Genomic DNA, 13,518 nt, shown 5'->3' with positions numbered 1-13,518 from the left:
TTAGATGCAGGGGCAGATTAAAGCTCCTCTTTCTCAGGTGTCCACTGTGCTGTGGCGTAAATGCGATATCTGTTGCTCATTGTAGCTCAGAGGAGAACTCGCTCATGGAGGGCTGACACACTTGAGGTGAGTTCAAAATGTGTACCTTATTTTGACTGCTTTAAGCCAAGACTTGAACAGAGGTGTGAAAGTGTGTTTGGCCTTTGAAGGGGGATTAAAATACATGATTTTTACCACACGTTGGTTTGTGAATAGTAACAGAGGCCCTTAATGAAGGCAAGCCACTTAACAAAACCTGCTAGAAACTCTGGAAGTGCTGTGAAGTAGTTTTTTTGTATTAGATGTAAATGTTACTATACTGTGCTGTTTCTTATGCAGTCAAAGCAAAGAAATGCATGTGAATTGTGGCTTTGTAATGTGCATCATTATGATTATTTACTCTATCATCTGTACATATAAAATACATACTCATATATGAAAATTGCATACTTTATAATAGTATCTTATATGTAAATATACAGCAAATTTTAGGTTGAATTAAGTGTGTTGATGAACATATCCACGTGATGGCTGTGGGTGTCGAGGTGAAATCTGGAACCAAACTTCAGTCTGCAAACCATCAAACTATAAAATATCAAATACTTTTTTGCAAAAAAAAGGAAAAAAGAATTCTTGTTACTTTTTAATGTATTCACACTTATTTTAATACATTGTGTGTTTATGAGTAAAGCCATTTATTGTCATGATAAATTTTTGGTGTATGTACATATGTGCATATATATATATAGTGAATTAAGTGAAAATAAGTTAATACATCCTGACATGGCATTTTTCTGCAAAATTTAGTGAACAACTGTAATTTATTTGAGTTTAACATCTTGGAAGAGACAAAAAATATATTGCTGTTGTCAGAAGAAAACCTCATATCTCCAAAATGGTAACTTTACAGGAGAAGGAAAAAACCTACTTTACTTTTAATGTAAGTCAATGGAACCAGACATCTTTCCAAGTCATTTTGGGTCGTTTCTTTTGGTCCGTTCTTCATGACATTTACACACAATGTAAAGAATAACAGGCATTTTCAAACTATGTCAAAAACTGAAAATTGACAAAAATGGAGATACGAGGTTCCGACAGCAGCGATATATAAAATATGTCAACATATGTCAACTTATGCATGTGTTATTTTTCTGTAATATCTTAAATTCTGCAGATAAACAGTAATCGTGCATTAAAATGTGCAGAAGTGTGTTCTCTGAAGGATGTGTTCACTTATATTCACAAAATCAACAGAACATGTTATTTGACCAGAGGCACCACGCTACTGCCTGTGACTGCACACTCATATATAACGCTCATCAAACTCTGTATAAACAGCTTTGCTGTGTGTGGTCACTCTGCTGTGTGGTTAATCTCTTGTGACAAATTTGCCTGAGATAACAAATAAATCATTTGCGGTTCTGGCAGGCATTTGACCAACAGATGAATTATAGATTTCCACTTAGGTGAAACTCAATCTCTCCACTCCTCTCGCTCTCTTTGCTTTCGTTGACGACCCCAAAACATTCACTCGCATGCTTACGCACACACCTGACCCCCCGCAGTGTCCCAGCATGCAGCAGGAGCTGTGGCTGAGGGCCCAGTCTCAGGTGCTTGCCTCTTTGAAAGCAGCCTGTGCCATGAGAGCGGCCGCCTCACACCCGCTGCCTACGCCCCCGTCGCCACACGATCTCAAACGAGCTCTGTCCGGCAGCGATGGCCCCGGCCAGGCTCACAGCATTCCCAACTCACCCAGACCAGCACACCTCAGGACCCGCACGTCCAACAACACGTTCAACAACAGCCCTGTGTTTCCACATAACAGAGGTCAGTAGCCTCCATTCCTGAAGCTCACATGGCTAAAGGAGATGTTTCTGAGGATTTAATGGGGCTGGGCAATATGATAATGTATCACAATAACATACAATACAATATGCTTTTCTGAACATATCGTGGATGTCGCCAGTCCTTTTAGAACCTTGACCAACTGCATGTTTCATTATAAAGAGAGCAAAATTAGTCCTGTTAAACTAGATTTAGTGTAGCACAATATGCCAAATACTGAATAAAAATCTTTGTATTCAATTTTTTTTGAATGTAGCATTATTGGTTCTTTTTTCTCTGTTCCAATTGATAAGATCTAAAAAAACAAATATCACAAATCATGTGTGTACATTTCCTGAAGTATTGTCATATTTTTGCCATATCACCCACCGCTAGATTATAATAGGAGATATAGATAATCCACTTGCTTATGGAAAGACAAAGTCAAAGGAAAATAAGTGAAAAAACAGGAGTTGAAAAAATGATTAAAAGAGAAAAAAAATTCTCACAAAAGAATATTCTAACAACCACCTCAAGACCTGGTAGACCAACAAAACTATCTCCGTCAGATAAACAGCACTTAAGCTTTCATCGCAGATTTCATATGACAAACTGAAAGCAAGTCTCCTGAAAAGAAGCTGTAATAAAGGCAAACAGTGGACACTAAACACTGAAAATGTTATATGAGTTTTGATGAGATTAACAGCGGATGTGTGTTGCTGTTTTTTTTAATAAAAATGGCCAAAAATACAAGGTGGCCTCTTTGTAGCGATATTTTTAAAAGCTGCAGTGACCACATTTTAATGACATCATGGATAGTGCATTGTTAGGCTTCTGTGCAATTTTCTGTTAATATATATTTTCTGTTTTTTGTCCTGATGCTGAACAATGAATAACTGTAATGAAGCACATACATGAATGGTCTCTTACTTTGTGCAGTATAGTTTGTAGTTACATATTGAATTACACAGCAAGTTACAGTTAATGAATATTTACATTTGATTCACATTCTGTATCAACAGGTCCAAGACTTCAAATTTGATTTATAATAGAAAATCAAATAGAAATGTAGTCTGGATTTAAGCTTTAGAATCTGCAGTTTCAACTTGTTTCTAGTTTAATAAACTATGAATGGGAATTATTTATAATGTTGAATGACAGCAGGTTTTGTTATCACTGGTGATAATGGGACTTCTGCAGGTTAAGCATCTATACTGGTATTAGGATAGTACAGCAGTACAGCCCATACCTACAGTAGAGGACCAATTACTGAATGTCATATCCGTTACTGAATGCCAGAATATTTAAGGAGATAAAAGTGAATACATGCATATATATGGCCTAGCTTTAGACCCATGCAGCCAAATCAGTTTAGGTGTGTGAACTACTTGCAAATTGAGAATACTTACATGTCTGATGGTCATTCTGCAGAAAACTACTTATTGTGCATCATAATAAATGGACTGTTCCATTTTTTTACAAGGGGTAACAGGTTTGGTAACAGGGATGCGCATAAAATGTAGGATGTTAAAATTACTTTTTAAATTTAATTATTTTGCTTGGAAATGAACCAAATAACATTGTAATGATTGTGAAAGATTTTAATTAATATATTACATTTACATTACATTTATGGCATTTGGCTGACGCTCTTATCCAGAGTGACTTACAATTTGATCATTTTACATAGGTAGGCCAAGGCGGTGTTAGGAGTCTTGCCCAAGGACTCTTATTGGTATAGTGTAGGGTGTTTTACCCAGGTGAGGATTGACCCCAGTCTACGATGTAGAAGGCAGAGCAGTTGAGCACTACACTATCCCAACCACTAAATTGAGTTAAACAGCCATTAAATATTAAATAGTTCAATGCCAGTGAAGTGGGACAGACCAAAATCACCATATTAAAGGTGGATACAGACATTTTTTGAGATCATTTACATGCCAATTTTAATAGTTTCATTGTGAGATAAAGTACTGATCTCTTCACTTTTACAGAAAAAGCAGCCACTTTGTTGCTTTTAAAAAGGTAATTGGACATAAATTGAACTCTATTTAAAAGCAGTTTGAAACTAAACTCCATAAGTTTAATTTTCTTCTAGAAAATGCAGACAAGCACAACACAGGTGAGGGTCCCTGGAACCCAAACAACCCAGTGAAGGCTTCTAGAAGCCACCAGGAACTCCACAGAGAGCTGCTGCTGGCCCACAAGAAGTAAGAGCACCATACTGTTAAAAGTGTTTCTTCCAGGGTTCTTAAGTTAAGCAAGTTCTATGTAAAACCATGAACACCCAAAAAAAAGTCTGCATGCATGAAGTGTTCTTTGCGAGGTGAACTGATTGTTCAGATTGATGGAGAATGTGTTGTATATGGTTCTATATAGAATCTTTTTGAAAAGTGTTCTGTGTAGCCCCAAGAAGAGTTCTGCTACTGTTACGATGTCAAGATTATACTAATAGCAGAACCCTTTTTGGTGCTGTATAGATTCATGAGCACAATCTCCATCTATCTGAAGTGTTAATGGTTCTATATAGAACCTTTGTCTTTACTAAAGAACCCTTGAAGAATCGTAAGAGCACTACTTATGTTCACATGGGTTTAACCCCTAACATGGCCGTGGGCCCACTGGCAGCCCCAAAGTTTTATTACACACTTCTATAACCTAAGAATGGCTTAACCAGTTTGCTTTGGAGTCCCTGTACTTACTGAATAATAAGCCTTAGAATGTAATAAGCCTGGGATTTTAAGGGGTTAAAGCATCAAGCCTTTTCCATATGTAACAAAACACCAAGTTATTCTGATGCTGAAGATGAAAGAGACACACGAGGTCCATTCGAAAAAGGAATTGCCCGCCTTTTTATAAATCGCTGAGCCAGTGGAGTGAGCTCTGTGAAAAATTGATGACAGTCTCGTTCTCTCTCTCTCGTCTCTTGTGTCAGACAGCTACACACGGCCACATGGGCTGCAATCGTACACCCTCTCTCGCATGAGCGATAGCCTACTTGCCACGCTGTGTCAGCCACTGTAATGATAGACATTCGCCCTGTTAAGACTTGCTGGATAGCTCTTCTTTACAGTGCTGTGATGTCATACAGTGAGAGTAGAAGCACTAGCCTAGAATAAAGCAGTGCTCCACTTAGTCTTTAGAGAATTAACCTCTTAAAAACCCAGAATTATTACATTCTAAGGTGTGTTATTCAGGGATAACTGCAGAGACTTCAATGAGAGCCAACTGAGCTGTTCTTAGAGGTGTATAATAAAACTTTGGGTGCACCTGTGGGCCCTGTCCATTTAAGATTAAGATTAAGTGACCCTTATTAGTCCCACAACACCTCCACATTTAACCCATCCATGAAGTGAAACACCACATACACACTAGTGTGCAGTGAGCATACTTGCCCGGAGCGGTGGGCAGCCCTATACACAGTGACCAGGTAACAGTTGGGGGTTAGGTGACTTGCTCAAGGACTCCTCAGACACCTAGGGCTTGGGTGCTTTAATATATGTGGTGAAGGGAAATTAAAAATAAAACATGTTTCTAAGCATATATGTGGGAACTTTTTAGTTTCTGAAAGTCGAAGATATTCCTGTAAAGATATACCTGTATCTGTCCGTTTTTCTACAGCAAACGAGTTAGGACACTAGCATTACTGATGTTGCGTGCTGATTTACTGAGTAAGACATTTCACGTCCACTGATGTTATAGACATACATGTGGCACTATTAAAAAGTTCTATAGCTTTTCATAGAGCACTCAAAAATGTGAGAGCAGTGTTAAAATTTATGCTGTTATGTATTTAGTGCATTTGTCTGCATAAAAAGCACAAACCCTTTGCAAACGATTCTGCATTAAAGCTCTACAGGAACCCATTCATTTTGGGCTGTCTTTGTAACACCCTCTAGTGGCTGACAAGCCCAGAAGGCATTACTGAGTGTCAGTGTTCCTTGAAAGAAATTCTCTGGCCACAGTGATGAAGGGAACATCACTGGTGCAGGTCTGAGGCTCCTTGCGATACAGTGTGATTCTCCAGAGAGGCTTGTATAAAAGTGGATCTGGACGTTTTCTGGGCCTTTATGATGTTAGTCATGCTTGTGTTCATAAACAGGGTCAGGTCATGTTCCATATGGAAACACCAGCTTACTAGCTGCCTGGGGGGGCTTCTGAACTCAGGGAGGAGTTTGACACATGAAAGCAAACAAAATATAAACACATTCATCAGTTGGCCTTGGATGAAAATCTCCAAAAATGTATTGATGGTTTGATAAGCATCATGAGCAGAACACCTGAACCACAACAGATCAACCCTCAAAGGGTTCTAAGGGTTTGGCAGAGAATGTTTTTCAGGCATGGTAAGAGGCATATCTGGTGCAAAAATAGATTTTATGTCAAAGCCTGAAGACCAAAGGAAAAACATAGTCGTTATCCCTGTATTGATATCATTCTTAAGTTTTGGCTGCTTGGAGTAACAGGAAACTGACAGTGTGCCGTATACAGAGTTGGGTAAAATAATTTGAAAAAGTAGGGATGACTAAATACTGATTACACTGTGCTAAATGTATTCAGTAACATATTCCATGACAGTACATAACAAAATAACATATTTAGAATATATTTACAATAAATCTTAGGAAGACACATTCAAAATCTTTGTTTAATTCATACTGTTTCTTGCTGTTACTGGATGTGAGTTTTCTTTATGTAATTATTCAGGTTTCTTGAAACATGTTCATGAAAAATAAAAAAAACCTACTCAGGCTGTAACAGAGCTCAGTAACACTGAGATTAATACATGATTATCACTGGTTTATCAGTTTACTCAGACTTTAGCAGAGCTCAGTAATATTGAGATTAATAACTGATCATCACATTGATTTATCAGTCTACTCAGACTTTAGCAGAGCTCAGTAACACTGAGATTAATAACTGATCATTACATTGATTTATCAGTCTACTCAGGCTTTAGCAGAGCTCAGTAACACTGAGATTTATACATGATTATCACTGGTTTATCAGTTTACTCAGACTTTAGCAGAGCTCAGTAATATTGAGATTAATAACTGATCATCACATTGATTTATCAGTCTACTCAGACTTTAGCAGAGCTCAGTAACACTGAGATTAATAACTGATCACATTGAGTTATCAGTGTACTCAGGCTTTAGCAGAGCTCAGTAACACTGAGATTTATACATGATTATCACTGGTTTATCAGTTTACTCAGACTTTAGTAGGAACTTTGACGTTTGTAAACAACTTTTATGAAGAGATATAGATCTTGATAATGCTCTTTTCTTTTCATTTTTAATATAAATAAGTTAGCTTTTAATGTAAGAGGGTTAACTCACTGTGGATGTTAAGTATCATTAATTTGCATCTTTCTTTCTGTCATGCTTCTGGTTTGCCTGATTGTCTCTTGTGCTTTGACTCTTTGGGGAGGGCAGGGGGCTGGTAGTGTGCTGTAAACCTGAGCTCCAGATGGTCCTGGAGAGGCGGAAGAGGGAGCAGGCACAGAGAGAGGAGGGTGAGAGGGACAGGAGTCCTCTGGAGCAGGTCCTGCTCAAACGTCAGCAGAAGCACCAGGAGGTGATGGTTAGCACCGGCTTCAGTCCTAATTCTAAACAAATCATGACTGTTTCAGTGTCATGTGACATTTTCATTACATTTTAGATGTTTAGAATCACTTGTTTTTAATATAAAACCAGTTTTATTGGCTTCATAAGTTTCAAATGATTTTAGTCCACTGTAAAAAATTAAAACATTCTACACCCAACAGCCAGAACAGTGTCACTGCGGTGCTGAGAATGATCCACCACCCAAATAATGCATGCTCTGTGGTGGTCTTATGGGGGTCCATTCTTAGCACTGCAATGACACTGACGTGGTTTTGGTATGTTAGTGTATGTTGCACTGGTCTGAGTGGATCAGACTCAGCAGTGCTGCTGGAGTTTTTAAACACCTTAGTGCTACTACTGGACTGAGAATAGTCCACCAATCAAAAATATCCAGCCCACAGCCCCTTGTGCGCAGCGTCCTGTGGGCATTGATGAAGGACTAGAGAATGACCAACATAAACTGTGCAGCAGCAGATGAGCTGTCGTCTCTGACTTTACAGCTACAAGATGGACCAACAAGGTAAGAGTGTCTAATAGAGTGGACAGTGAGTGGACACAGTGTTTAAAAACTCCAGCAACACTGCTGTGTCTGATCCACTCATACCAACACAACACACACTAACACACCACCACCACACCACGTCAGTGGCGCTGTGGTGGTCCTGACCATTGGGTAAAAGGGTGCTAACAAAGTATGCAGATGGACTACAGTCTCTGATTGTAGAATTAGAAAGTGCTCTTAAATGATAAGTGGAGCTGATAAAGTGGAGAAAGCGAGCACATATGAGGAGGTGGTTTTAATATTATGGCTGATCAGTGTGTATGACTACAGAATAACAAACAAGCTGTAGATGATTTAGTAGTAACTAAGAAAAATGGTGATCAGAAAGTGATGATTAAACCTTAAAACAGATCATTTGATAAGAAATTGCTTAGAAACCCTATGAAAATGGTAAGATCATTTCACACCAACTGGCAGGTCACATCAGGTAATTCCATAAATAAAAGAAATGTCAATGAAACATTTAAGCTGAATTCATGCTAATTTACTATTTCTTTTATCAAAACAGGATACTTGATGAGTATCTCAATAAGAAAGTCTGTGTATTAGTATGGAAGAATATATTACCTCTTATAAACCTTATAAAGATTTATTAGGAAATCCACATCCTTTCTATTCATAATTTATTTATTCTTTACATTGTGCTTGTAAGTGAAATACCAAATGTTCAAAAAGCTCATTAAACCATCTTATACAACAGTTAGGTCTGGCCACGCAAGCTGATTGGTAGAGAAGCATTCTAACCATGCTGTTATTTCACAGTAACATCACGTTTTTCCACAAACACTGTATCACGCCACACGCTGTTGCTAAGAAACGACTTTGACACCTGTAGGAGACGCTCAAGCCATTTGAACATTTTTACCTCTTACTTTGTGCAGAAAGATCACATTTGACTGACAGCTGATTTGATCAGACTCTGAAGGTGAGACTACACTAAATTCCCAAACTGTCAGTTGGTCTGTGTGGAGCTGGAGAACGAACTGCTGGCTGTACAGTGAACGGGCGGAGCTTGTTACTGTGACGTAGCAACAAGCTGCTTGTTAAGGAACTATAATTTGACAGAAGGAACTGCGAACATTAAAACATATTAAATGCCACCGCGTTCACGGCCCAATTAATTTCTTACTTCATTTATTTAACTGTTGTATAAAAGCAGTAGAACACTCAAGGTTATGTCACGGCTGTGATGATCTATGTCACTCACTGACCACATCACAGCCGTTCCATTGCTTAAATAATCTCTGATGGTTTTAAGAGAACACATGTCCATACATTTTAATGCACAATTAGTCTTTATTTGCTTAATTAATCACATTGGGAAAAAAAAGAAAACATAAAATGTGGCATATTTTGTGTTTAGTTTTTTTCCAGTGTGTTAAACTCGTCAAATAAATAGAAATTGGGTATTAAAATCTGCATAAAATACCATATTTAAGTGTATTCCCTTGTAACAGGGAGCGATGAGGCGGACGCACGTGCTGAGAAAAGCCAGATTTATTGAGTGCAAATCCATAATCAGGGTCGAGACGGTCCAGGTTCAGATAGCCAACACGGATAGAGCGGGCAACAGACATATGAGAAACACAGGATAAACACACCAAACAAAATCCAACACTAAACAAATCAAACATCCAACACCTACGACCAATAACCAACGGCAAACAAGAACAGCAACAACAAAGACAGCGAAAACAAGGGGCAAACACAGGGTTCAAGTAGCACAAGGGATATAAGGGATCACAAGACACAGGTGGATAACAGGATAACAAATCAGGGGCAGAGTCAGAAAACAAGGGGGTCGGGCAGGGAGGGACTCAAAACAAAGAAAAACACACAGACTAGACCAAAACAGAAAGTACATGGAAGAGTGGGCGGAGCCCATTGTGACATCCCTGTAGAGGACTATCTGTTAACTTATTCTTACTTCGGAAATTGAAAGAATGTAATTTTTCAAACTTTTGCATGTGACTGTATGTATATACCCAGTTAATATTTCAGCTCAGTGCAATCATGCTGCAAACAGTTAAACTCAATATTTAAGTTGTGATTTAGAACCTGATGGACAAATTTTAAACATTCATACTAAAAATGTAGTTGGGCACAGCTTTGGAAATCAAGACTTTTACTTTATTTCCATGGAAACCAATGATGTGACCTGTCCTAATGGAATGTTAAAAGAGAGCAGGCCTGTACTGTAATAACTTCTAGTTGTTCTGAAAAACAATAATAATCCAAATTGAACAGTAATTATTAATACCACAGGTGTTTCCAAACGTCTAAAATGTAGTCTGTGTTGTTTCATGATATACACAAATACTGAACGTTTCACTGAATGATTAAAGACCAAAAGTTTGACCTAAACATTCTCAGGAGAAACTGCAAGTAAAGGAAAACATGAAGGGAACGCTGCTGTAATAAACTGGTTCATACACTGGATAAAATCTCTGAATGTACAGATCTGTTAGAGTGCTTGTGTGATTTGATTGGACAGAGGGAGAAGGAACAGGAGGAGAAGATTCGTGACGAGATTCAGCTTCTGGAGTTCATCAGAGTGAGACAGAACTTGAGAAAAGTCCATTCGGCTCTACACAAGAACATCAACTCCTGAAGCTCGTCGACAGCAGAAGCTGGCTGTGACTGGACAAACAGAATGGACATGCAACAGCCACTTCACACTGGCAGAAGAGGGTGTTTCATGCTCTGCCTGCCGCTGTAATTATTTAGCTGGAAACCTTGTTTGTGGCTTGCATACGTTTATCTATGTGTTAGTCAATCAGTATCAGTTTAAAATACTCCACTACCATCTGTCAGTCTTTGTGTTGGTAATAATATGATCAGCTTAATACAATAAAGTAGTATGTCTTAAGTATGTTTATGAGGTGCACAAGACCTGCTTGTTCTGTAATTGTCTGAATTTCTTCTAATTTGCTTCTATGAGTTGTTTTTCTGCTTTAAAACTCTTTTTCTGGAAGTGATTTTTCTGTGGATAGTAAACAGCCATTTGGATCTGTATTCAACAAAAGTAATGATACTGAAAAATCTAGGCCCTTATATGCAATTAAGGCCTCAAGCATATGAATACAGCCTAAACAAACAAACAAATAAATATTTAAAAACTACAGTTCAGAGGTTTAGAATAATTTGCCATTTAAAGCTACACTTTTAGGGACTTCCATTTTGGGAACTTGGAAACCTCTCTGGTGGAAATGTGTAATTGCATACAGTGTCGATCACCTTCCCTGAGTGGATGAATCTGATGTCTGCGAGTCCATTGAAAGAGAATTCAAAGAGAACTGTGTCGTCTGAGGCTGTAAGTGAATGATCTACTACTGTATCACCAGTGTAGTTTTGAATTTTGAGACTTGAACATCAGCAAGACTTTATTACATAAAGACGTTTGACATGGTCCAAAAAACTCCAGAGAAATCCCGGCTTTGACTTTCAAGCGATTAATTTAGGCTTTACAGGGTGACTTGCAGCAGCGCACACACCCTATTTTAGTTCTTCTTTCAATTTGTTACATAGTGTAGCATTAATTCTTATGTAGAAAATGAACTTGTACAAATGTGCATTTAAGTATATCTTAAATACAACCTACTCACCAAAAAGCACTTTTAGATGTTTTATTCAATATTTCAAGAATTCTGTTAACGAGAAGTGAATAAAATGATACATTATACAATAATTATCTTTTTACATTCATTTTTGCTGTTATCCACATTAAGGCTTGATGTCAATTTCTGAATGTGATAAAATCTTAACATTAATTTTATGTTCTTGATGTCACATTTTTTCCTTTCACTTTCAGTTTTTTTAGTATTCTAATTAATATGTATAGGTTTTCATACTGCAATCATTTTACACACTTGTCTGCATCCAAGTTAGCTTTTATTTATTATGTTTTTGAAAACAACAATTTCAGACAGAACACTTTTGAGTATATTTAAAGTTTGCTAGTTCACAATTCACAAAAACTTCAAAATATGGCTGTAATATGAGAAAGACCATATGACTATATGAGGAGAGTGAACTCTGAGAACTTGGGCTGCAGTTGTGAATGCTTTCTGCTTTAAGCTAGAAGACTGGACCCATCCGTTTGATCCATGGAGGCAGGCCTGAGAGAGGACTGAGGAAAAGGGAGGAGGAGGGGTCTCCATAACATCTCCACAAGGCCATCTTCACAACAAGATCTCTGCAGCCTTCTCTGCATCTAGAATCCTCCAAACCTGTTAGACAGAATAAAAGGTCAGTGAAAGCATTTGCAGTAAACAGGTGGAGTCTCAGGACTTCTAAACATGTTAAAGCACAATAAACATAATGATTGTTCATTTGAGGTGGGTTGTTGTTGCTGTACTCCAAACTGGCCTGCTAGATGGAAGAATTCTAAAGTGAGATTATAATATAGATACTACAACTGATAGCATTCAAAAGAAGATGCTGCATAGAAATAATTAGTCTAAAATGATAATATTAGTATATTAGTATAAAATAGTCAATCCAGCAGAGCTGATGTCCTACTGAACTGACTGGTGTCTGCTAATGGATGGTGGAATAACACGGATGACATCACTAGTCAGCGTTCCCTAGTGTGTGGCATTAAATGACAACCAGCAACCCCTGCAAATAGAGACAAAGAGTTGAGGCACCACATTATACATATAAAACATGCTACATATTTAATGGAGATTTTATCAAAATGTCTTAATTTTTTCACACTAATGCCTTTTAATTTTTTATGACATTTTTACACTAACAGTGTAAAATACACTTTCATGGTTAAATAATATCTAATACACAGTACTTTTAATAGGCTTTTAAAATGTACAGGACGTACAGGACTCACAACACATCTGACGCCATGCAAGACGACTGCAGACCCAGTGGAAACCCTGCAAAGAAACAGTTTAAACATCATTTAAAATATAAAAAAGCAAATATCATGTAATAAAAGGCCCTGTACAAATAAAGCAGGAGTTTGGTTCGCATGGCCGGCAGTAAGTCAGACTCGTTCCCAGTGAGAGTTGGACTCTGTCAGGGCTGCCCTTTGTCACCGATTCTATTCATAATTTTTATGGATAGAATTTCTAGGTGCAGTCAGGGGATGGAGGGTGTCCGGTTTGGTGACCTCAAGGTCACATCGCTGCTGTTTGCAGATGATGTGGTCCTATTGGGGACATAGTTTAGCCCCCCACTGACACTCAAGTTATAAGAAGTGTTTAACACAGACTGCGTTTTGGCACAACAGGAAGACAATGTGAGAAATGATAAAGACGTGAGCAATACTGGTTAGTTTTCGGTTGGATCATTTACTGAAAATGAGCTAAAGAAACCAGGATCTTCTTCTTCTTCTTTCGGCTGCTCCCTTTAGTGGTCGCCACAGCGGATCATCTGCCTCCATCTTGCCCTATCCACTGCCTCCTCTACTTTTACACCAACCATCTCCATGTCCACCTTCAGTACATCCATAAACCTTCTCTGAGG

At 38.1% G+C, this 13,518-nt stretch overlaps 1 protein-coding gene across 1 annotated transcript; it reads left to right on the top strand.

Annotated features, from left to right (window-relative positions):
- Positions 1-1,249: 1,249 nt before the first annotated feature.
- On the top strand, positions 1,250-10,908 carry si:ch211-218o21.4. Its single transcript, XM_037536287.1, has 4 exons — positions 1,250-1,866; positions 3,962-4,073; positions 7,302-7,443; positions 10,529-10,908. Exons 1-4 carry the CDS (start codon positions 1,575-1,577, stop codon positions 10,643-10,645), a joined length of 663 nt encoding a protein of 220 aa, XP_037392184.1. The 5' UTR covers positions 1,250-1,574; the 3' UTR covers positions 10,646-10,908.
- Positions 10,909-13,518: the final 2,610 nt, after the last annotated feature.

The sequence above is a fragment of the Pygocentrus nattereri genome, chromosome 29 (genome assembly GCF_015220715.1).
Source record: "Pygocentrus nattereri isolate fPygNat1 chromosome 29, fPygNat1.pri, whole genome shotgun sequence".
In the NCBI taxonomy this organism is placed as follows: Eukaryota; Metazoa; Chordata; class Actinopteri; order Characiformes; family Serrasalmidae; genus Pygocentrus; species Pygocentrus nattereri.
The sequence above is the reverse complement of the archived record's forward strand: the minus strand, read 5'-3'. Positions and strand labels throughout refer to the sequence as shown.

Bases quoted from the DNA above. Each gene is read 5' to 3' on its own strand.
- si:ch211-218o21.4 (XM_037536287.1), top strand. From the start codon at position 1,575: ATGCTTACGCACACACCTGACCCCCCGCAGTGTCCCAGCATGCAGCAG. The intron at 4,074-7,301 runs GTAAGAGCACCA...TGGGGAGGGCAG, and splicing joins CTGCTGCTGGCCCACAAGAA to GGGGCTGGTAGTGTGCTGTA. The intron at 7,444-10,528 runs GTGATGGTTAGC...TTGATTGGACAG, and splicing joins GTCAGCAGAAGCACCAGGAG to AGGGAGAAGGAACAGGAGGA.